This window comes from Typopeltis vanoorti, chromosome 14 (genome assembly GCF_054136105.1).
Source record: "Typopeltis vanoorti isolate ZY-2024b chromosome 14, IOZ_Tvanoo_1.0, whole genome shotgun sequence".
NCBI lineage: Eukaryota > Metazoa > Arthropoda > Arachnida > Uropygi > Thelyphonidae > Typopeltis > Typopeltis vanoorti.
The window spans coordinates 47,415,880-47,442,724 of NC_143562.1; the positions used below are offsets into that span (position 1 = coordinate 47,415,880).

General features: G+C 34.4%; 1 protein-coding gene across 3 annotated transcripts in view; it reads left to right on the forward strand.

Annotated features, from left to right (window-relative positions):
* Positions 1–26,845, forward strand: part of LOC150099427 (protein vein-like) — a 384,314-nt gene that overhangs the window by 249,714 nt on the left and 107,755 nt on the right. For 2 of the 3 annotated variants that reach the window (XM_090403331.1, XM_090403333.1), the window contains exons 2-3: positions 21,973–22,135; positions 23,910–24,073. In XM_090403331.1, the coding sequence (XP_090259457.1) occupies positions 21,973–22,135; positions 23,910–24,073 (327 nt within the window). The remainder of the gene's footprint in view (positions 1–21,972; positions 22,136–23,909; positions 24,074–26,845) is intronic. The other variant, XM_090403332.1, reaches the window with a different exon arrangement.

The window sequence follows — 26,845 nt, forward strand, 5'->3', positions numbered from 1 at the left end:
GATTTATTTTCATTACAAAACAAACTTTATATGCTAAATGTCGTTATTTTACGTTTTATTTCTTTAATATGTACTAAATATTTAATTATTAGAGAAATTTAAGCCAGTTTGAAAAAAAAAATGAATTACATGAGAGAAAGCACGTTCAGCTAGCTTTTACACCTTACAGCAACTGGTCCGATTGGCTGAGTGTATAGCTTCTTCGGATAAATTCTCCCTTTTACAACTAACAGATTGTGATATTGTTGATGCTTGTGAAAGTTTTTAGGAAGTAGACGTTTTTTACCATCTAGTGCAATAACATTATTCTGCTTATCGGAAGTCTGCATTAGCTTGAAAGAAAAAAACACCTTGGTTAACCTCTAAGCAGAGTTTCCAGATAATCTAATCTTAAGCTATCCACAGTACGGAATTGCTATAATAGGATTTTTACAACACTTGGTATGTAGGATTGTCATTAAAAATGTGAGAAATTCAGTAAACCTCCTAGTATATATGAATGTTTTCTCGAAATGATTGTCTAAAATTTTGTAATTTTAGACAATAATTTTACTTTCTATAAGTAATTCTTCAGTTTTTTGAAAATTTTCGAAGCATTCTGTATGCTTGTTATTTTGATGATAAAGTTGTTTCAAGAATATTCCTTATAATAAGTAAGTGTGAGTAACTTTGCTTTATTATATTATGCAGGAAGATCTATTCTTAGAATATTTCAATGAATAAATATTAGAAACATGTGACCTTTCCGAACATTAGAAAGTAGGTATCAAGGCTATTAGTTTTCTTTCGAAACAGTCACCTTTCGGGTGTTAGCCATTCAGCACTTCTCTTTTTCTCCCTACCGTTGCTCCACCTATCGTATGAATTTTACTGTTTAAGTTGAGGAATGTGGCAATCATTCCATTGGTGAGAAATGAAATTCTTCTGCTTTCATACAGTGTCGTGTTACCTGAACGTCTTCTCTAGATCATGGGTGGATACTGGTGTCATTCCTGACTCTGCCCTCACAGTAGAAGAATGTAGTACAGGTAACATCGCTGATTACATCAGTGTTTCACGTGATAAATCACATGGTCTCATATGGGCATAATCGTATAGTGGGAATTCGCATAGAGCTTTCAAAATGAATTGCTAACTAATGTTTGCCACACATGAAATAAACTATTTTTTATATGTTGAGAGAGAGAGAGAGAGAGAGAGAGAGAGAGAGAGAGAGAGAGAGAGAGAGAGAGAGAGAGAGAGAGAGAATGTTCTACGGTGCGTATGTTTTCTAAACAATTTGTATAACTATATGTACTTTGATTCTACCTAAGTACTGACATAAAATCACTGGCATTTAATATTGGTATTCAATGGACTTTATGCAGTTGTTACTAGTACTGCAGATGCGTCTACGTTCTGAATGGAAGGAACAACAGCATAAATACTGTTGATCTTTACAAATACGGATCTTTACAATAATCGCGCTTATCAAGTTTATGCACCACAGTGTTCATATCTCTGTGATCACGGGTCTTATTAATGCTTTTAGAATAACGATAATAGTCCAATCCAGGAATGTTATTCTAATTTTAAAAACAAATAAATAAATAACACAAGCATTGATACATATGCACACAAGCATTCGTTCTCCATAAACACTAAACCTCTCATAAATAAAAATGGTCCTTTTGAATATTTTTTTGAAGTGGATATCAGCTTATCTCTCTTCCATTCACTCCGAGCCTTGCCATCGTGCCAGAAAAACACAGACATTTAATAGAGATGCTTTAAAGAAAACTACATAAACAGAAAAGTGCACTACGAATACGGAAGTAGTTGATTTTAAAGTTTTTTTTTTCATCTGTAAAACAAACCTGTCAGAAGAACACAATTAAGAGATATAATACACACTAGCATAATAACAGACACAAAACAATTAATAGACATAATAATATATTTTTATTTATTTCGTATGGTGATTCAACGGCCTTGAGCCCCTTTTACAGGGAGGTACGGCACCACCTCAATCCCCCCTATTTTTATCCGGGCTCGGGACCGGCATAGCTGACAATTTAAACATATGGCTGGAGGGATTGTCTTAAGTATTCCTGAATGTATCCGTGTGTGTGTGTGTGTGTTTTTTCCCGCAAGCAGGCAAACGGGGCCGGTTTGCCTGCTTGCGGGATGAAAATCCCCAGATAAACTGGGGGAAAACCCTGATGTCCACGCCCAAGACCGGCTAACTTGGCTATGGCTGAGGAAGAGCCTTAAACTCCTCACGTCGTCCACGGGAATCGGACCTAGGACACTCCTTCCCCAGGCATATGGTTGCGAAGCACATAGTCACTAGGCTAACCGCGTGGACAATAATATATTAATAGAATATTACTTCATATACTTCAGTTGCTTTGGCCGAAATTCAAATCAAAGGTATTCACAGGCCTATTCGCCCATTTTGTCAGATGATAGATATAACCGTCAGGAGCAAATAATACTTCTTACACTCTGCATCTAAGACTGCAGCTAGTTTAGTTTAAGCCTGAAATAGGATTAAACCTCCCTCCCCTGCCTAAAGTGGCACCTGAACACAACTGCACTAATAAGGTATAAAGAAAAAAATATAGCACTGAACTTCGACACCCGTTTAGTCTATAACATATATCGTTGTAGTTATCGAGTACTTTTTTTTTGCGCCAGACTTAGTTTAACAATAATGCGATGCGTTTCGAAAAATAAAGTAATAGGATGTTGAATATAAAAAACGAACTGTTCTCAGGGATGAATTCAATGAAGAGAGCTTTAGCATTCATACGATCATGCGATGACTGTACATAGGCATTATGTGGTCATTATATTTATGGCTATGCTATATGTAAGAATGTAGAACAACTAAAAACGTTCTCGTATGTGAAGTTGTGGAGTATGATACAAATCGTGTTAAGATTTTGTGCCAACAGAAAATAATCGCTTACTGATTATTCATCATCTCCCCTGAAGAGGAAAAAAATTAAAGTAACACCATCCGTAGATTATGCAAGAGTGATTTGTGATCACACAAATTTTCCGGATAACAGCGGATAACGATCTGAATGTTGAACGCTGCTGTAACACATTGTATTAGTACCAGCTGGTCATTCATCACCAACTCTCTCCTGTTGCGTGAAGGTGTCATCATGCTGTCGGTATAAAGTACGAATTGCCACTATACACACGAACAGTTGCATTCGTCTTTATAGCTGTAAGTGCTACTTATCACTGGACGCTTTGCGGCCGGTGGCATTTCTCCGTCCATCTTTTTTTTTGGATAAAACAGCACCTCACTGTTAAACCATTTCAGGCTTACCAGCCAGGGTTGTATGCAGCACGCTTTTGTCCCTGGTTAAAGAGAATTGACGGATTTCTTTTATTCTGGGTTAGATGCCTTAGTGCTCTGGTGAGATACATGCATAAAGATCCTTAGCGATTATGCAGGAAAATGATGTAATACTAAAGTCGATTTATTCATCAAAATACACCAAAACAAAATTAGTTACATATTAGCATTTATTTATTTGTTTATTTATTTGAAACACTCTCATATACGAACAGAAGGAATATAGAATTTCGTATGGCACTGCCATTTATTTAGCATCGGATGGCTTTCAGATTTCAGCACAATAGGCCCCAGACATTACTTAAAATTTCACTTTTAAGATTATATTTGTGTAGTATGCATGTATACAGTATGTACCAATAAAATTGATCCACACCACAATTTATTGTATGGTTTGTCCAGACAGTATGGTTGACTAGATTTATCGTGTTAGACAAAGGATGCAAATCTTTTATTACGCATTTCTGATTTAACCAGTTGTGCATCGCATGGAGTACAGAAACAAGAGCTCTGTGGTCAGCCGAATTATGTGAGCCTTAATAAGTAATCTGTTGTAATAGCTGCTAGTGGGAATTCTTAAGCAGAGTGGAATATAATATAGTGACTGCATAGTTATCAAGTATGGGAGTACGTTATTTATGTTTGTGTCAAGGAAATTTTTTATAATGACATTCCCATCCACGAAAGGTAGCAATGGATAGCGTATTAGCTGCAGATTGGCGATTAAATAAACCAAAAATTCTATTCTAGAGAAGAAACACGATATGTGTTAAGCAACTTCACTCCTCCATTAAGCAAGATGGATCTCATAATAGGAGATGAAAATTACCTAATTTTGTGAAGTGGTAACAGTATCATCTAATCTTATGTTATCTCCTCGTGAAACGAAAGTGGAGAGACATTTTTGTGTCTTTCACCTACGATAGATTTTTGTAAACCTATAGTACATTAGTACCGTGGGTGGGTTAAGGATTTTTTTCCCTATTTTAATTATTTTACATATTTTTGAATTTTTTTCAAATTTAATTTTTAAATAGTCCGAAAGAGACCAAACACGGAACTTTTTCAAGCCACTTCAGGCATCCAATAAGTTGGGTGATGGCCTCACACCGGATAATGAAATTCAGAAATTCATCTCCCACCAAAAGACAACCATATTCATCTCCCACCAAAAGACAACCATATTCATCTCCCACCAAAAGACAACCATAAACATTCACGCTCATGGTGGGATTCATACCCGCAGCCTGTTGGTTGTAAACGGATACTGCTCTCCAACCAGGCCAACCAGGCTGGCAATGTTTGGCTTATTCTTGTTTCTTCTCGGTTTTTATTTTGTTGCTGTGGAAGGAGTTTTCTTCTCTAAATGCAGAATTATTAATAATAATAATCTGCAGTACTTACAGGTGCTTAAGGCCCACGACTTGCCTACATTAGTTTTTGTAACCATAATTTTTGTATAATTCCAAAGTGTATATTTTTATATGTAAATTACGCGTGTTCTTCTGTTGGTTTTCCTCATTGCGGGATGAAAAGCTCGAGTTTCCAGGATTAAAAATTCCTGCTGCCTTCTTATAAGAACAGATAATTCACTTACCATTGAAAATACCTGATAAAATTTCTTCAGATCGGGATTCGAACCCATGTCTTTCGGCTTCGACTTCGAAACCAGCTGAGCTTCAGCTGCCTGCTAAATTCCGAATCCCTACTTTTATGAGTGTCTGTTTTTATAGTGTGGAGCAGGGGTTCTCAAACTTTTTAAATTTTGTACCACATAAATAAGAATAAAAAATATATATGTACCACCATGGAACAGTCTATTTGTTACAATATTAAAATACATTTTTCTGAACATTTATTTAAATATTTTGTGTAAAAATTTTATCACCAAAAATAACGTAATGTACCATTAGTGGTACGTGTACCACAGTTGAGAAACGATGGTGTGGAGGACAAGAGAAGAAGGCAGTCAGATAGATATGTCACCTATACGAAGTGCACACCTTGCACCCTTGGTCTCTTGGTCATTCCAGCGTGCATCCATTAGATAACTACGATCCCTCTTTTTTCGACTGTCGTGGCCCAAACAATATGAACTTTTGAACGGAGACACGCACGACTGTTCCTTCCCTATAGTGGAGAATATTAGTCGGGAGATCTGGGCAATTGTGTTTTATTAATTTATTTTATCATTCTTGCAAACAAGAGATTGCTGCAGAACCTTTAGGCGGTACACATGGCGTAAAGGTCATATGTACCGTGCATAGGCAGTTATGATAAAATAAACTGCACTATACAGTCAAAATATTGACATCCGTAGACGTCCGTGGATTATGACCATTGTCCTAACAGTCGTAAGTCCTCCCATTTGCTACCAGAATGGCCACGTAGTAACCTAGGGGCCTGAAAGAATTATATAACATTTGTAGAAGGTATGTCGTAGCATGTCGTCAGAATTGTTTTTATACATCTCCATCTGTTCTGGATTGAGGATCTCCTGATTGATTTAATCCTAGAGATGTTTTATGGAATTCAAATCTGGCGAATTCGGCTGCTGTTAGCACCTGGAAGTGATTGGCATGTTCAGTGAACCACTCGAGAATGATATTGGCAACGTGTCGCATTATTCTGCTGGAAAACACCAATATTATCTAGGAAGACAGGCCGTGAAGGTATATACGTAATCAGCTACAATGAATAGGTATTTTGTTGCATTCGTAAAAAAAAGTTCCAAGGAGCTCGCAGGATTCCAAGAGATTTCGAAAAAAAAATATCTCCATATAATGACTCTGCCGCTACTGCCTGTTTCTGCGGGACATTGATTTCTAAGTGATTCCTCTTTCTAGGTTTTTGCCTAATCCTTCACTTACCTTCCACACAGTATAGATGGAAACGATATTCATCTGAAAAAGCACTTTTTATTCCAGTCTTCAGTAGTCCAGTGACAGCTCTCCCTACGATCAGGCCTTTTTTTTAAAGTCCGTATGATCATGTCCCTTTGCCCTTGTCGACCACGAATTTCGATAAACAATACGTCACAAACCTTTAGACAACCAAATATTTCTGCATAATCTGGAGTTTGAAATAACAATTTCGAACATAATCGTACTGGCTTGGTTGGTCGAGAGATTATCGTATCCGCTCTCTAGCCAAGACGCTGTGGGCTCGAAACTCCTCATGTGCACGGATAACTGTCCTACTAACACCGTGTGAAAGGGCATCTGAGACATTACCACTTCTTGTAGCAGACGACGTCACTCCCAAAACCCTATATGGTACGTGAGTGCCATATACGGCGTCTACAGACGTCAAATATGAACAACTAACCAACATAACTGAAATCAAGTGTTCAACGTGAACTCAGAACATTCCCGAAAAATAGTCAATAATGTATTTGTAACAGATAGTGTAACAACTGTTGCGCACCGCTTAAGATAATACCATCTATAAAGAATCCGTTCGTGGTCGAAACGAGGTAGGCCAATGCACGCGCTTTGAAGATGGAAGTTGGCACGCCTCAGTAAGAAGAAAGTGCATCTTAGAGTACAGTAATGGAAACGCATAGCACCCCGGGCGATATTTATTGCAACACCACCAAAATACTCAAATAACCTAAATTAATACATTTATTTATTTAGGTTATTTAATAAATTTATTTCAAAAGATATGCTTAGAATAAAGTTAAATTTTAATTCACTTTATTGAAGGACTCAAGGAATGCAAACCCGGTCCAGCAGTCAACAAAATGCATGCCATAACCAAGAAACTGTTTTTGTATTTACTGAAAGAATTCCTTAATCGAACTGCATTGTTGCAATAAACGGACATTGTTTTCTCAAATTTTCATCGATCCATCGAAGGCAGGCTATTGCCCTGACTGTCATCGTCTAAATGCAAAAGACATCCGAATTATGTGCAATGACTTGCATCATCTTCAAAGGGAAGGAGAAGATAAGCCAAGAGTTTGGTGGACGAAGCCAAAAAGTGTGTGAAAGTCAGCCAAGAACTGACTTTTTTCTATGTTAGCAAACAGAAATTTTGTACAAAGTGAAACAAAGTTTCATTTCTTGACTGACTTTCATTTTATATGTAGTGCTAAATTTGGAGTCGTTTTAAAGTTCATAAGATATCGATATATTCTGACGTTGGTACATTCGCCTTAAAAATCTTTTCATGGCTGCTGTTCAATTTTAAACCATTGAATATAATCACCGAAGACTCATATTATTTTTATTATCTTTCATTATCTTCAGAATGCATATCTATAGAAGTATTAATCATTGCTCAGTAACTAAATGCATCACTGTGACTAAACGCTTTCACGAATAGATAAAATCACGTGAAGGCATTTAGCCAAGCACTGACACTTTTCTTTCTGAATAATTTCCTTTGCTACTGCTCACAAATAATTATAAGCATTATATTGGAAAGTTTTAGGTTCGGTATATATGTCTTATATGTTTATACCACGTAGTTTCACATTAGCGCTTCTTATAACTAGTATTAGATATTTTCTTAAGAGAGAGAGTGTGTCTCATTTTTAACTGTGATGATGAACGTTTGATTCATTTATTTGCTCGTCCTATTTCTGTTGATATAATTTCTTCCTTTCTGGTGTGAAAATTTGTCAGAATAAACTATTATCAACACAGGATTATCGCGTGGCTAGATCTAACGCGCGCGCCAGCGCGTGTGTGTTATTTAGTGTTATTATTTTGATTTACAAAATTGATTTACACTTGATATGCTTTAAAACCATCTTGGTATTTGTGCTACTTAAAAAAGCAATCTTTGAAGTACTTGTGATTTCCTTTTATCACTGCATAATTAAGAGATTGAGTTTTATTTGGGTTTTATCACTTGGTTTTATTATTGTTTTGAACCCGTTGGGCAACTTGAAAACATTGAAAAGATCAGAAACAATTAAACATCTTTTAGTAACGTTATCTTTCACTTATTCATAATAGTTAATCAAACGACTGTAGATTTTCGTTTGGATCAAATATCAGTTTGTTAGTTTTTAAGTTCATTCGAAAATTCTTACATTTTTGAAGTCAATTAAATATCATATAATATAATTGCATATTCATTGCAGTAATTTTATAATAACTAATGAATGCTAAAAAATTTGCCATTTATATGATATATATATTTTTTCACATTTAACATATCCAGCTGTTTCCACAAAAAAAATTATCAATAAGGAGGTATCCTACCTCATACCAAATTAACGCTTCGACTTTTATATGTAGTTTGCTTTGTCGCTAAAGAAATGCCGACTAAACTTTAAGTGTTTAGCTGGAAACAACTTTATCCAGTATTACAATAATTATAGACATCACCACAACATTAGGAAGTATGTTGTTCTGCTACCGCTAGGCTCACCTTTCACTATTTTAATTCCTTTGGCAGTAGTTTATTGCTTTAAACAGGTGATCGACGTTCATCCAACTTTATAAGATGCTTTAGTTTATCGATAATGTTAAGGTGTGCCTTTTTAATTGGCTATAAATAGGAAATTAGTAAAACATTCGCGCTTTGTAATAGGATCATTAACTGGCAGTTTTCGCTCTTGGTGCTTGTGTGCGAACGCTTATGACTACCGCCAAAGTGAGTATTTACTCGAGGAAAAACACCTGCCAAATCAATCTTTCCTTCAACTTTTACGAACCTGGGGGGCTTGGCGGCAGTCACTCAAGAATCAGGGTCAATTCCAAGCGTAACTTTATATTAGTAGCTATTTAAGATGCTTCAGGTCCATCTGAAAATTGGTAGTGAGACAGTTTATATATATATAAATTGTCACTTAAAATATCACTTAAAATATTTACTCTTAAATATAGTTAAATTAAATATATTTTTTAAAATATACTGATAAAAGAATATCTATGTATTGAAGTATATTGTTATAGACTTTTGTATCAAATAATAGTACAGGTAGTACACAACGGCGTCCTTCCGATTCAGCTCTGTGGTAGACTGTAGGATCTCCCTCAATCTTGCATCCATATTATCATGCAAACTATGTAAATTGGATAACTAGTAAAAGCTGCGAAAGTTGATATATATATATATATATATATATATATATATATATATATTATTTCCATCCACGAAAGGTTGTATAAACCTACAGTACATTAGAATATGGATGGGCTAAGGTTTTTTTACTATTTTTATTAATTTTATATTTTGTTTTTGTATTTTTATTTATTTTTACATAATCCGGAAAGCCTGCTCTAGAGACCAAGCATGGAAACAAATCAAGCGACTTCAGGCCTGCAATAAGCGGTGTGTTGGTCTCACGCCGGGATTTAATATTTAAAAATTGTAATATTTTAATCTAAATATTTATATATTTTATTTCTTTTGCATGTATTTTCACGTGCATACACAATATACACTTGAAAAGTACACTCAAAAGAAACAAAAGAAAATGAACAAGGGAAATAGCATATTTAATGCTGGATGTGAAAGTTGTTCTCATCATGATCTTTTTAATTCTTGATTATGAACTGACAGAAATATAAGGGCAGTGATTCGAAATTTGTTTAAAAGTGATTATCAGTTCTATTGTTGCAATGTTCAGGATTTTGTAGGAGCAGCTTATAAGAACAATATTTGAGTTGAAGTATGGTCTTTGTCTTTCGTACAGTGAAATAATTATTTTTTCCAAGACATACTAGGCTTATCCAGTTTTGAATTCTTCCGTATCGTATATATGTTTTTTTTTTTCCTATTTCTTCCGACCTTGGCTGTCCGTCCTGTTGCGTATCCTCTGTCAGTGTAGTTCCCAGTATTCTGTAACTGCGTTGTATTCCTTTTCACTGATTACAGAATATTGCCACTTGGAGCGCAACTCTCGCATCTGCCATCAGTTAGATGACTTTCCTTGTACTTTAGGTCATTTTAGTTTGTGCCTTGGTCGAGCGTGTGGTTTCAAGTGTTTAAATGAAAGTTGGAGCCAGCAAAATGTTGACGTGTAAATGTTGTTAAATGTTATAATTTGTCTTTGTTTAATTTGTTTTCTTATTATTATTATTTAATTGTATTCAAGTTTAGTTAGTAAACTTTAAAACTTTTTAAAACTTATTAAGTTTCAATACTTATATCATCTCAGCTTTAATTCATGAATTTTAAGGTTTTGCATGAAAGCATAAATTTATGATTTTATTATAATATATCTTTTTTTTTACTTCTTTACAATAAAAACGAGATCTTTTAAAGCTGTCTGTATTGGTACATAAAGCTTTGAGTGTCATACGAGGTTCCCCGAAGCAGAATAATATCCAGTACGGTTTCTACTGACTTTCAAAATATTCAAAGAAGAAAATTAAAGATATATTGATTCCAACTCTTTAATGTTCCAGGTCTTATCTGTGGACACTACCATGTCTGAATTGCTTCTTCGTCACTTTCCATAAAAAAATATATGGAGAAAAAAATAACCATAACTAAAGCACAAAGAAGTGATTTCATTTATATCGATACTGTGGCGAACTGCTTATCAAGCATGGAATTTAATATAATTAAGCGAAATGGCTCCTATCTCAGTGAAGGTGAAGTGCGAAGTTGAAATACTAGAAAAAAATAACGCAGAAAAAAAAAACAACTCAAATATAAAGAGAGAGGAATACAGAGGTGGGAATATTTTATCATTGAGGTTCTATATCGTTGCTAGATCATGGGGAAATATATCGTAATCCATGACTAAATATCGTGTAGTTCATTTTCTTAAACTTAAGAAAAAACTTTCAGTTTTTTTTAGTTTTTGCCTTCATGATATCTAAGAAATATAGGATAATTTATACAGGTAATACTCGGATCCTATGAAAGAAGCTAATGAACCAGTGGTAACTCAGTCGTGTTGAATAGCTTGATTTGCTTGATCGGAATTACGTTATGAGATCGGTATATTATTTCTGTTAACTGCGTATGTTCTATGGCCCGTTTGCTTGTTTTGTGGGATTAAAAAATCCTTCCACACTAATAATAACAGAGCAGCAACATCTCCATTTGAAACTCTTATTAATATTTCTCGAGTTCTTAGCAGTATTCAAATCCAGGTCTTTTCGACCCAAGGTCACTTTTTTCTTGATACGGAGATGCTCATTGTGTTATGCATTAGTAAATTTTTCTTTGCATCGAAGAACTGAGTTTTTTTTTTTTTTTATGGCCGACTAGTTGGTCGGGTAGCTTCACTGGCATCGATATTTGTGAATGATTTTGGTGCTACATGAATTTCTTGTCAGGTGTGCGACTACCACCCTGCTTATTGGAAGTAGGATTATGTGTTCGTCAACTCACCTATTATACTAATGTGCTCTACTATTACAACCATTTATGCGTGGGATTTTACATTAAAGTGTTACTCGTGAAAACCATGAAATGCCATTGAAATGATTTAAACCAGTGCATAAGTACAAAGGGTAATTTCGGGGAAGATCCTGAGTAGAGGAAGAGTCTCAAATTTTGGAAAGCATGAAAAATACAAGTATTGCACAAATGTCACTTAATAAATTTCTTTATATCACTTTTATATGTTTGCATTTCATATCTTCCACACCACTTGCATATTTCACACTTTCATATTCCGCAAACGAAAACATCCAAGTTACAAATAAAGGAAAGTAGGAAGTGTTTTTTATACTTTGTACATCAAACATAATAGCCCTTTGATGTAATAAGTATACATCAAATATCTGCCATGTTTCTTTCGGTTTCAGTGTTTTTTCGAACTAATTGAAGCCAGCGTCTCTTCGTGGGCTTAAATTTTAGAATATTAGTAAATGAAGCAGTTTTAAATAAGATTGGCTTCGGATATGTATTTTTCATTACATACGGTTCAAGTATATTATTTAGTGTGCTTAATTGCACAACAAATTAGAATGAGTATCATTTGTACATAATATGAAGAAAATAGTTATACATATAATGTGATATATGTTCTATAAATAAATAAAAAAATATGTATTGAATTAGTTAAAAACGCAAAAACCATTCAAAGGAAGTGTCCCTAACGTTTGCGATTAACTTGGCTGAAGCAGCAATTCTTGATGGAATGCTATTCTGCGACATGTGCTTAATTACCTTTTTTACAGTGAAAGTACAGTATAATAATAGAATATATCCTCTAATGCATTTTCTTCCCAGAGGAAGTAGGCTGAGCTTCTTTAACTCAAACGAACATTTTGAAGAAAGGTGGTTAGCCATTTCCATCCTGCAGTCATCAGTCATAGTGAGCTCAAGGCTATCAATGAATCAAATCTTTCAGGGTAGAGATTATGTCAGACAAGTGTCACCATCTCGTGATCTTAAATCTTAAAAAGCCATATACATTCGATATTTTTGAGATAGAAGGCTAAAAAACCGTAAAGAAACTCTACCGAGTGTGTATATCAAAGATCGACTAACTTGGGAAGCGATAGAAGAAAGGCCTAAAAATTCCCTATAGGTAAGCTGGATACACAGGCTCCAGTATAGTATAATCGTTTAAATAAATTTAATTGGTATTTTAATTTTATTCTCGAAAATTAAAATGGAAGTGGGTAATTCCTGTATTATGTTGACACGAGTATGTCAAGGTATATAAATTGTACCCCTTCAATAATTAATCTTCTTCAATTAACATGCATACTGTATTTCATGAATAGTATTATATAAATATTATATTCATATTATATTACTGTATATTGTATGAATATATGCCCTCTTCGGTGGCCTTGTTGGCAACGCTTTAGAATGCTAAGACAAAACAAAAGAGATAAAAACTCTCTCTATATATGACAACACCTTTAATAGAGGGTTGAAGTGGCATCATTAATCATTGGTGCTTTGAACAGAACTCCCGGATAACCTACGGCTCATCTACGATAGGTTTTTAACCGATTCTGGGTAAAGTTCACATGAAACAATATAAAATTATTGCGTGGTGTTTCAAATTAATTGGGGGCTACATTTTTTCTAGTGGGTTTCTGCTAAAGTTAAGTTAACAATAGAATAGTAAAGGAACTGATATAACCACAAGAAAGAAAGAAAGAACATACGAGGATATAAGAATATAAAAACGTAAGTTACCTTCATAACTCTGCTACTAGTATGTTCTTTCCTGTGGGCATATCAGTTGCTTAATATCATTTTAGTTCTAGGTGTTTATCAGAACTTTCCAGACTCCTTCATATACTTTTTTGTGCTTAATGCTGCTGGAAATATGTCATTTCTGGAGTACGCGACATATTACTTAATGCATTAGTTGTTGAATATATATATATATATATATATATAAAATAAGTTTAATGACTATTACCGAGAGAAAAGATGGCAAGATATATTTAACAAGATACTACTAGTTTACTAGTTTCGTTACAAGAACATCATCAGGTATCATACTCAAAGAAATATATAAAAAATATTTTTTATATATTTCTTTGAGTATGATACCTGATGACGTTCTTGTAACGAAACTAGTAAACTAGTAGTATCTTGTTAAATATATCTTGCCATCTTTTCTCTCGGTAATAGTCATTAAACTTATTTTATAATATTCCTACTGAGTAAAAATGAATTCTCCTAATATATATATATATATATATATATATATATATATATATATATATATATAAGTAACTAATTATATGAAGAGCCAAAGGCTTCAATTCGGCGACATGAACTTATTTAAGTTAAGGGATATTGCATCCCATATTGTTTCTTAGCCGAATAAGAAACTCAAAGAGTTTCATGCCGAATATAGAAACTATATAAAGTTCGGCGATTCGGAGCTTGCTCCACCCTTTCTATGAGTTGCCTCAGTTTGCACTACCAAACGGGTCAGATGCTGCTATCCAGGTATTTGCTTACGCTTGGAATCGCCGAACTTTATATAGTTTCTATATTCGGTGACGGGGTCAAATGGAATATAGTTTATATATTCCATTTGAAGAAGAAAAGTGAGAAGAAAATTTGAGCTCCAGAATAATTGTAAATTTTCTCAGGAAAGTTTCCATTGTCTAAAAATAAATTTGAAATTGTTTAAAACCGACTCCGTCACTCTCGCATCCATTTTTAGCGTAGAAAGTATTTAAGTTTGTAAATTGAAATGTTGCACATAATGCAGTTGTTGCAGGGCAACTTAAAGGGTTATAAGTTTGTGAAAGTCCATATAGAGATAGAAAATTACCAACGAGATCCGTCTTTAAGGCAAGGTTAGGTCTGAGCGTCAATATTCGATTCATCTAATTAATCTGATGGTCTTTCTTTCTATCTTTCTCGTATATTTACTGACAATGATTTTATGTATGTTTTTATTATAATCTGAGGAATCAAGACTTATTATGTCGTTGAAGGATTGAAACAGTCTTTTCTATGGTCAGAATTAACCACATTAATAGCTAATTTTAAAAAAATGAAACAATTTGATGACAAAGCTCAGGATTACATCCCTCAGAACAGGCAAATACACACACAATCACATGGATTACAGCTATTAATACTTCCATCCCAGCCGTAGATCTAAATTGTCAGCTATGTGCTTACAAATAATACATTTAGTTTAATCCTTTATCATAGTATAAGCAAACAAAGTTTGCGCCTGAAGTATCTTCAGGACTGAGGCAACTTGTGGTAAAGGTTGACCAAACTCTCATCACTCCTTGTCTTGGTATCTCCCATAATGCAAAGCACATCTCCTTTCGGACATGTATAATGCTATGCATTAAGGAAAGGGCCACTACCCAGACCATTTTCGACCTTTATTGCTTCTGCCTTAGTATCACCACCTCTGGGTCTGGCTCCCACTGACGAGACCTCAATAAAGGTCGAAACCGGTCTGGTAGTGTTCCTTCCCTTAATGCATAGCATTATACATGTCCTCAAGGAGATGTGCTTTGCATTATAGGAGATACTAAACCAAGGAATGATGAGAGCTTGGTCCACCTTTACCACGAGTTGCCTCAGTCCTGAAGATACTTCAGGCACAAACTTTGTTTGCTTACACTTGGATAAAGGATTAAACTAAATTTATTATAGTCTAACCAAGTGGGAAAAAACTTCCAATATGTGCTTACAAAGTTACCACGACTGAAGGGTTAAATCACTATCATCAAAAAATTCACGACATTTATTTTTCTTTTTGCTGCTTTTAAAAATTTTTTTGTTTGACTAAAGTTAATCTTTTAATGAAATAAACAGTAGAGTAGTAGTATCACTGTTAGGATCGGTGTGTATTTCATTTTGGATATTTGAGCTGTGTGTGTGTGTGTGTGTGTGTGTGTGTGTGTGTGTGTGTGTGTGTGTGTGTGTGTGTGTGTGTGTGTGTGTGTGTGTGTGTGTGTGTGTGTGTGTGTGTGCGTGCGCGCGCGCGTGTGCGTAAGAGGGAGAAAGGGAGAGAGAGAGAGAGCTCAACAGTAGAATGACATTATTAATAGCTTTTCGACTATATATTGTCTTTGATATATTTTACAGATTTTTTCATTTTTTGTTGATATAAAAATGTGTTGTACTGTACTTTATAATTTCTACTCTTATTTTTTAGAAGTCGTATGAATCAGATCTAAATCGAACAATAATAATATTACAAACTGTTCCTTTCTGCAACTGCCACTCTACATCCATTGGCGACATTCTGTCGAGCAGAGATTCTCATGCATCTTAAACTCAAAAATCTGCCGCCATACCCGTCTCCGAATTGTAGATTTATAGACAGACGTCTGGATCTTAAATTTCTCCTGTGTTATCAGTTTTGCTAAAATCAGGGAACCAGAGAAATAATTCTTTTGATGATTCACTGGCTATACGAACATAGGTTGTTTTTAAAGACTGCTATCTAACGTACCGCATCTATTACTGTTATTTATGTCGTAAGAATAAAGCTAAATCGCATTCTCGAATGAAGGAAGAAAGAAGAACTCGGGATGTGCTTCCTTCCTCTTTTCTTTCCATAAGTACTTTATGGCCTAGCTTCTGGATCCCTGCAGTCTGAAAGAAAATATTTCTAGGAAGTGCACAAAAATAATGACTTAAAAGTACTCTATGCAAAATAAAGAACTAAAGCATAACGCAGCCGATAAGGAATGCATCAAAATGGTTAAAGTTTGAATGTAAGTTGAAAGTCTTGTTGAGAGAAATTAAAAAATACAGCCTGCTTTACTAAATAGCATTTCTTAAAGAAAATAGTATAGTAATTTAATTCTTTAGATTACAACAAATATATATAATAAGCACAGAACAACAGCTGAAATAAGCTAGTTTGTGCACATGAACACAACGAGACCATAGATTCGAAAATACAATACACGAAATTGTTTACCAGAGATGAATGGAACCTAATTATGCAAAAAAAAAAAAAAAAAAAAAAAAAAAAAAAAAAAAAAAACACCACAAGTAATTTATTATTTTTCAGTGTGATCATCCTCCACTTACTATGCTTATTCCGTTTGGATTTTAAAATTAATTACTGTGCTAAATAAAAAGGATAAAGATGCGTAGTTAAGCTCTTCGATTGCAGAACACTAGCCATCAGCATTATTTTAGAAACTGTGAGTATGCGATGGTTTCTTCAATTTTTTGAAATAAGTAAAAATCACGAAGATAAAGATAAGCGGATGAAAGCAGCAAGTTATTTTTTCAAATTCTGTATCTACATGTTTCTGCGGTTGAAAAATTCTGTTACTCAGTCTTCTCCTATGTTTTTATAAGCTACTTCAGGTTTAAGAATAAAGGTGTGCTTACTGTATGCCCAGATCACTTGAAATGACAGTCTTTCCTTTGGGCCCTCATCACCAAAGGCAGACTTTATGGTATTGGAATACAGCGATTATTATGTAGTGTCCCTTTCAATCCTCCCATATTTGAACCTACTACTATTACTATGAAAAAAAAATTCAAAAACTAAATGAATGCAATTTGTGGTATGAGAAACAGGAACTCAAATAATGTAACAATTACTATTTTAGGATGTTCTAGTTTAGTTCCACTTCAGAAGGTGATTCATTGGTGTCACGAACAACAATTGGCATCACTTTCTTGCCATGTTCTTTTCCACATTGGTGAATGATAAGGAAATTATATCACACATTCATTCAAGTATCAGAGGAATATTAAAGGATCACGTGCAGCGTCTTTGATGATCCCTATTAAATGAAATCGAAGAGATCAGTTTCTTGGCCTATGATGCTGGGCAAAGAAATTGATCCGTGATCCCGGACTCCCAATTCAACGAGCGGGGAAGCTTTTCGCGTGGAATTTGCAAACCTACAAACTCTAGTGTAGCATAATTCCAAGGTTCGTAGACAAAGGTCGAATTCACAAACTAGGGCACACCAGCTTTTCCAACATGGTAAGGTAAATTCTTGTATCTTTCATTGTATCTTTCACGAAAAAAAAAAAAGAAAAGAAAAAAAATGCTATCGTGGCTTCTGCGGGGAAAATAAAAAAGGCTTAGTAATTCGATCCTCTTTTTAACATATCTGACATTTTGCTTTAGGGATATCTCGGACCACATCTGTTTGGCTGTGAGGATTTTCGGATTTCCATTCACTTGCACGGCGTGAAAAAAGTTTACTTGATTGGCAGAATCTAGCTTTATAAGAAAACCAGGGGCTTGAAAGAGGAATGTCGATTCACCTTATCATCTTAGTATTTGTCTCAATAAGTAATAATTCTCATTTGTCCCATGGTAATCTGCACTTCCTACGCAAACAGATGCACCCTCCTTTTGCAGTTCTCGTTGCTTTGTCGTACGTTGTACATTCATTTATCTCGATCCTTGACAGACGGATGAAGTCGGACTTTTGAAATCTGGTGCGAATTTATTCCACTTTCTCGACGCAAACACTTCGACTTGCATTTCCAGGCTGTTTGCTTACGCTCTGCCTCGCTGGCAACTTGTCGTTTTTCCTTCAAGCGACTGTCATGCCACACACAGAGGCATGAGCAGTAACTTCAAGGTCATGAAATGAAATTATTTCGCTTTTCTTTTCTTATAGCGCATATATTATTCTAGCGATTACATTTTTTTTTTCACGTCAGGTTTGAAAAGGACTCTGTATTTTCAGCTGTTTGTTAAACTATAAAAAGGATCGGTATTAGTATTGGTACAAAGACCTTCTGGTAAGGTTACTGTCCTTCCTTTCGTCTGTATTTGAAGTTCGATGTTAGTCTGGTAAGAGTAGACTACTTTTCATCATTTAATTTTTTCACTAGCTCCATCTCAATACTGTTGACATAATTAATTAACATCCTTAGTTAGGAAGATGCCGATGTTTGAAGTCCATGTAAATTCCTTTCTTCACTCCTTCCTATTTATATCCTGCACCATGCGGGCTTTCGAAACCAGATCCGACGGAATGCGAAATTAAAGCTCCCCCCCCCCCCCAAGTCTCCTATGTGTGTATATTGCTTGTTCTGTTCTTCTGACTTGCGGGACGAAAAACCCGAGTATCCTTGCAGAAAAAACCCTACCACCTCAGTCTCAGTTGGAGACTTAAGCTACCTTCAGGTGAAAAGCCCTGTTAAAGGTTTTTCGCTTCCTACACGGGATTCGAACCAAACTTTTTCCAACTAAAGCACATCATCGAAACCAAGTGAGCTAACAATTCTGATTTATACGTGCTTTTCGAGATGAGTTAGTTGATACAGACAAACTTTCTGATCATGCATTGAAAGTTTTAATAGAAAACGTTTAACAGGGAAAGAGAGAGAAGATTAAATGCCTTCCTCATTATTACTAAAATTAATATATAAGAAGCTAAATGACTTGGAACCTGATCTGATGAATTCCGGATTCCGGAATTTGTATCAGAGGAATATCAAGAACAAAGTGTATGCTGACAACGAACAGTACAGGAATACCATTAGCAACCAAACTGAGTTTGCAAGAGAACCATCGGCATGGAGAATGATTCACAGGAACTCAATCCTTCTATATAAGGAATACATAATTGAACCTTATATATAAGAATTATGAAATGCGACTTTTCCATCTCCGAAGAAAAAGTTATATGTTCAATTTTAGTCAACGAGCAGAAAAACCGTTTCCTGGCTTTTATCGGTAGATTCTACAGTTAGTTAATCTTCGGTTTGCTAATCAGTTAGCTTCTCTTTGACAAGTGAGTAGATAGAAGTTTTACTGCAGGAAGAAACTAATTTTTCATCCCGAAACTGAATAAAATCGACCGTAAATGAAAAACAAAATAATGGAAATTCCGTCTACGAAAGGATGTAAACTTATGAGTATTGCGGATGAACTAAGGGTCGAGTAATCTGGCCACCGCACTGTAAAAACCAAGCATAAGCATTTTTCAAGCCACTGCAGGTCTTTAATGTATTAGCAGAATGGTAGTCTCACTCTGCGTGATGAAAGTCGTCTGATTCCAAAAGATTTTCTGTGTAATTCGAACGCATGCACTGATAGTTCGGAAAACAAGGTACATTAACTACTCGGTCAACCAGGCCCGAAACGTTTAAATGTATATAAAAACAAATACTAGTTATGATTAAAAATTATCTCTTCTTTCTAACTTTTTTTCATATGGAGTTAAATAATGTTAGAAAACAGAGCAATGAAAAAAGATCAAAGTTACTAAAGAAAGACAGACAATAATATTAGGACAATATTGAGAAAAAACATCAGAAATAATGATAATTAAAAACTGATAAATAAGATAGCACTGCAATAGCAGCTTTTGCAAAAATTAACTATAAACACACAAGCATTTTAAGAAATTAATTGGTCATTTGAGCTACTAATATTATTTTCTGCAGTTATTTATAAGAACTCAAAACTAAACATAACTGTAGACTGCTACAAATATTCATCCAATACTACTTGTATAAAGAAGCTGAGTAGTCCTGTAACTCTAACGTTACAGGACTTTGTAACGTGTTTGTTTTGCTGTTACTCTTAAGGAATTCTTGAAAGTATGAGTTCCACCATAAGAACCGCAATTTACCTTAATCTTCTCGCAATGGGCATACTTCCTCTTAAGATAAAGTGATGAAAACCTTATTAAAACAGCTTGTTCAACCGACATTGTATTTGTTTTATCGAGGTCTGGAAAGTAGACTTCGCTTATCAGAGATCTACTTAGCAGTTTCGGTTTATTTTGCATCATTAGGATGTATAAATTCTTCTGAGTATGCGCGCGTTTCATGACATGTGCACTTACTTTCCTGCGGGGTTAGCAAGAAAAGGTCATATCAGCGGAGGTACCAGTATACGAAGGTGGACTGAAAAGTTCTCGACCTAACAATGAAAAAACGAATTTATAATTTCAAAATTATTTTTATTTTTAACATAATCTCCCTTAAGACGTATACATTTATTCCAGCGATGCTCCAGCGCCATTATCACGTCCGTGTAGTGGTTCTCAGTAAGATCTGAAAAATACCCCTCTGCAGCTGCAATCGCTTCTTGATTCGAAGAAAAACGCTGACCAGCGAGGAAGAGTTTTAGTTTTGGGAAGAGACAGAAGTCAGAGGGAGCCAAATCTGGGGAATATGGTGGATATTCCAACAATTCATAGTGCAGATCCCTTAATTTTCCCATTGCCAAAACACCTTTGTGGGCAGGTGTATGGTCCTGATGAAAGATGATTTTTTTTTTCTGCAAACCGAGTCTTTTCTCACGAATTTTTTCGTCTAGTCTGGTTAAAATATCGGAATAATATTCCCCGGTTATTGTTTTACCCTTTTGAAAGTAAAGTGCCTTTACCATCCCAAAACACCGATGCCATGACCTTTCCTATTGATGAAACCGACTTTGTCTTCTTCGGCGCTGAACATCCGGCTTCTGTCCACACTGTTTTGACTGATGTCTGGATTCTAGCGTGTAATGGTGAATCCAAGTCTCATCTATAGTAATAAATTGACGCACAAAATCAGTAAATCAGTTTTATTCTTCTTAAAATGCTCCAAGCACTGTTCAGAGATTTTCATGCGAGTGCATTTTTGATCTGCTGTGAGCAAGCGCGCACCCATCTTGCGCAAAGCTTTTTCATTTGCAATTCTTCATGAAAAATATATCCTACATGTTCTTTTGAAATGCCTATAGTCTCAGCAATATCACGCAGTTTGATTCGCCGGTCATTCATATCATATCGCAGACTCGATCAATGATTTCTGGTGTTGTTACACTTTTTTGGACGACATTCCCGTCGATCCGCTTCAACGCTGGTACGGCCACGTTTAAACTCGAGCAGCCCATTTCTTAATTGTCGAAAACGAAGGAAAAGAGTGCCCATAAACTTTTATGAACTTCAAATGAATTTGTTTTGGCGTTAAACCTTCTTTTACAAAGAATTTTATAACCGCACGATACTCAATTTTATCCATTTGAAGGGATACAGACAACACTTTTGCTTCAGACAATTGTATACTACTTGATAGAATGACTTGCAATTTCACATGGATGCTTACGACAGATATACCAACTTAGAAAAAAATTTTGCCTATAGTGTTGCCGTCTATGGTCGAGGCCGAGAACGTTTCAGACCACCCTCATATCTACACATAATACTCTAAAATTCTATATTCTGTTGATTCTTTTTATTTACTGTCATATTTAGATGAAATGTTTATTAAGACATAGAAGTTAGTTATTTAAATATTGATGTATATTTCAGCGAAACCGCCCACAGTTCGTGGTCTCTCTGATATCAAGATTGAGGAAAAGAAAAGGTTACGACTGAAATGCAAAGTTTCGGGAAATCCACCTCCTCGGATAGAATGGTATCGAGACGGAATTAAAATTCGGTCACGTGATCGGATACAGATTAAAACAAAAAGGTATCATATTTTCATATTTTCATCGTTATTTACACTATCGTACGTGATTACGGTGTGTTTTTTTAACTTTACGATAAAAGCATGTTTACAAAGCTTGAGTTAAACTGCTCAATGCATAAAAAATGGTTTCAGCAGCTGTGAAAAGAATTAAATCAAATGGAAAAGTAACAGTTATTTACATATCCTGAAGATAGTCGAAATGTTATCTGATATGAACGCGTTCGGATTAGAAAATTGATTACAGAATCTTTGAAATGGTAAAATCAGCTCAAGTTTCGAAGTCAGTTTCTAGCAAAGCTGTTTGCTCGTTTTTGAAATAAATATTTTCTAGGTATTAAATATATTTTGATGAATTATCTATCTATGTCTTATTTGCTGAAGGTTTTACAAAAAATCTGTCATTCAGTGTGTTTCGCAAAATGAACAAGCACCGATTGGATTCTGGGTCGTATCCTTCCATAAGTTGACAAGTTAATCTTCATCTCTCTATGAACAGGTTTCATAGAAATTCGTAGAATCCTTAAAAGTATTTGTGGAAAAATTCCATTTTCTTTTTGCTTATTCTGAACAATTTCATGGGAACAAGGGAGAAAAACGTATCAAAAGTATATATTGCAATAACTCCCCCCCCTGCATGAGTGTTACTTAATAAAATTTGGAATTTAGGATAAACTTTGTATTTGTGTGGTATAAGGTTTATTTTAATTGAATCATTTTTATTGATAAAATTATCGAAATGTTATTAAGAACGCCTCGATAGCCGGATGGAATTAATGGGATTTGTTATTTAGCATCTATATTAAAATGTCTCGTCTCTGTAGTGACAAAATTATCATCGTCGCTGCCTAATCTAATCTAACAACTTTTTTTTTTATTTCTAGTCGGGGCTATTTTAACGATAACTAACTTTTGTAAACTGGAGAACAACCGCTTTCTACCATTAGCTTTCATTACCAATAGCTGACTTCATAACTCTGGCATCTCTCTCTCTCTCTCGGTGAAATTGGCAAATCAGATTGACAAAAACTCGAGAAAAGAAAACTAGATGTTTATTGCTCATAAAACAAAAACGCATCGGCATTTAATAAACGGGACGCCTTATTTCTTTCGACACATCATCTAAAGTTTTACAAATCCATGACCACTCGACACAGCTCTAAATAAAGTAAGTTTGTTACACTCTGATATTCTGTGTGCGTTGAAGCATAGTAACTATTAATTAGTAATTGTCAGATTACTAAGCGTCAGTTACTAATCTAATTACTAGTTGTCCATTCCAAGGTCAAGGATGAGTGGATAATATTTTTTTTAGTTATTTTTGTATTAATTCCCTTTTTATTGGCAAGACCATTTTTAAATAAATAAATAAACATAAACATAATAATAAACATAATATTTATTAATTAATTAATTCCTGTCTGACTTCATGGAATGAACTTTAGTACTGTATTTAGGATATCAGAGTTGAATTCTTTGTTGAGTCGTTTCAATTGGTTTCCTTATAATGACCAAATTAGACAAAATTGTGTCTAGAATACATATGAAAAAACGAGTTTTGAAATCTTGGGACATTGAATACTGTCACAATACTAGGCAAGCTTTTACGAGATTATTTCCTTGTTAGTTTTTGATCAAACTTTTTAAATTATAAGGTATTGTATGATATTAAAAATAAATGAATCTGATTTGAAAAGTTGCCATATTTTCATGTTTTACATTCCTAATTATGTATTTCTGAAAAATGTATATTTATTTGACTCTCTCTTTCTTCCAGGCGTTATTCTCGCCTGGTGATTAAACGGGTTAGTCTACAAGACAGTGGAGCATATGAATGCCAAGCCGAAAATGTGGTCAGTAAAAATCCAGCTTCTGCAACTGCAGAGGTTACCGTAATTCGTAAAGGTGACAAAAGGCCAACAGTTCCTCAACCAACAAATGGTAATTGCATTGAATATGATTTTGTGCTATGTACGAAAATATCAATGTAAGCAGTATTTATCGATATATATATATATATATATATATATATATATATATATAAATTCCAGCTAACAAAACACGTGTACACATCAAATATCAGTCATTGTTTTTTTCTCAGAAAAAAACAAGTTGAACTACGCTTTTAAACTTGGATTTTAAATATCTGCTTTCATGAAACCATAACAGCTTTCAGAGACAATACACCCAAATCCTAAGAAAAACTAATTCCTTTGTAATAAATTATTAGCGAGAACCGAAAAAATTATTTTTACATTTCCTTGTTTAATCTCTGAACTTTGTGTTCAAAATATAAACATGACATTTATTGAAACCACTTCAAGTTAGCAGGGTGACGGTCTCAACCGACATCCATGGAATTCATCGCCCACCTGATGACATTCACAAGCATCTCAGCCCATGGTGGGATTCGAAACCGCAGCCATGTAGTTAGAGAATGAGTACCAACTACTCCGACAACCAGGATAGCAATTTACGGTCAGCGAAATCTTATGATTTTACTAAGTATATATCACAATCTTAACAAGATGTTTGGATTACGCATATCATAAACGAGTTAGAAAACTATAGATATAGTTATCATAAACTTTGCATTTTTATATTTATTTTATTTATTTATTTTATTTATTTACTGTAAGGCCTGAGACTACTATGCAAAGTAACAACAAACACTTTGCATAGTATTCTCAGGCCTACAGTAACATTCTAGCTCGTAGTCCGCTGAATAAAACCAAGAATATTAGTCAGTCGCCTGCTATTCACCGAAAGAGAAACGAATACACGATAATAGGACCATAAATAGTGATGAGAAGAATACCTCACTTCTGGAGTCTCGTTGCAGGAGGTGCCCAACAGCATCAGTGTAATACACGACGTAATCGAAATTCTGTATAATGAATTTCCTTTCCATGCCAACTGCTGTCCTGTCCGAAACATAAGAAGAAATTACCTGTTCCCCGCTGAGATCTGTGAAACTGTTTCCAAATCCAGTTAGCACACAAACGTTTTTCAAATTTTAATCTTCTCTCTCTTTTATTTATTTCTGATCTTCAGATTTTACATAATGGATCGTTATTGACACCATGAATTGAAATGCTTTATGCAGAATAAAATACAGCTTTTCCAGTCAAGGAAATAAGTAATACACATACATCATATAGTTTTGCGACATTTAGATATGCAGATGAATATAAATAATCGAATATGTTCTTTTATAACCTACAAAAATTATAACTGCTTAAACTAAATTGTTGTTTTGACCTAATAAATAAAATTGCAATTGTCACAGCACTTAGACGAATTAATTTCTGACGTATTATTTAAGAAACAAATTTATTTATTTATTATTTTTTTTAAAAGAAAAACAGCAAATTCGAACTATGTATCATTGGATAGTTTCTAAACCAGATCTTTTTTTATGAAATGCTAGTTGCTTTCCTAGTAAATTCTATCATACTTATATTTAAAAAAAATTCAACTTAGCAAACACATGACGAAACATACAAATTAGTTTAAGCACAATATGTACTTAAATTGATTTTAAACTATGCAATTTTATTCTTCAATTATTTCAATTTTGAAATTAATAATTTCGGGATATTTTGCGTCTGGCATCATAAAAGAAAACAAAAAGAATGTTTCTTTTTGTACCTTTACATGATGTTACTTAAACATATGAGCTAGTTCAGTGACTCAGACATCACGGAAACGTTAATTTTTAAATTAGGGTGGCAACGATAAAGTGATTAAGCTACTTGGATTATTTACTAGGACCATTTTCCGGTACTTAAATGAAACGCTGGAGAAGCACGCCTTCATTTGACATCCGCTATAGTCTCTTGGAATGCTGTTAAACAGTAACGGTTATTTCACTGCTTCTGGAATTTAGGTTAAGACAGTGTCTTCAAGGAAAACGTTTTCTTTCTTGAAGGTCCATTACGAGAATGGTTGCATGTATATTAGATGCTTCATATGTTTCCACTAACACAGTTGGGCATTCATAATGGAATACATTAAATCACGCAATAGCTGTTGAGAAGTCTCTTCAGTCATGTGACGTCATGAAGGTTCCGAAACTTTTTTAAGAAAAGAGAGATAGAGAGAGAGAGAGAGAAAGAAAACATAAAAAAAAATTTTCAAGCTGCCAGACAAAATATTTGTGATTAGTTGCATCAAAACCGATTATAAGGCTAATATAAAGAAACCTTCCCTTTCCCATATTATTCCTATAATATTTATAGATAGAGCAATTTCCAATTTATAGCCCACTGTACTTGAACTTATGTAGTAGTGATTTCAGCAAAAAAAATACAAACGTTGACTGTGTTCATATTGAATTTGTCTCAAACGTTTTACTATTTTTACTTTCACTCAGTGAGAATACTGTCATTTTATCAAAATGTGATATTTCATGATAAAACTCTTTTACAATGATCCTTATAGATTATTTGCATAATTTTCACAATAAACCTCCAATTCTAATCAACTTGACTGACCTAATTAAAAATTGACTGAACAAACTGAACAAATTTAATTATTTTCAATTTGTCTTTCTGGGTCAAATTTTGCTTTCATATAGGAAGATAATCCGGTGGAGATTAAAGAAGCAGTTTTTTCTGAAATGAGGAGTAAAAATTTGCTTGAAAAAACAATACGACAAGATATTAGTCTGCATATAATTTAAATAAGCAAAAGAATGGCGTGTTGTGTACT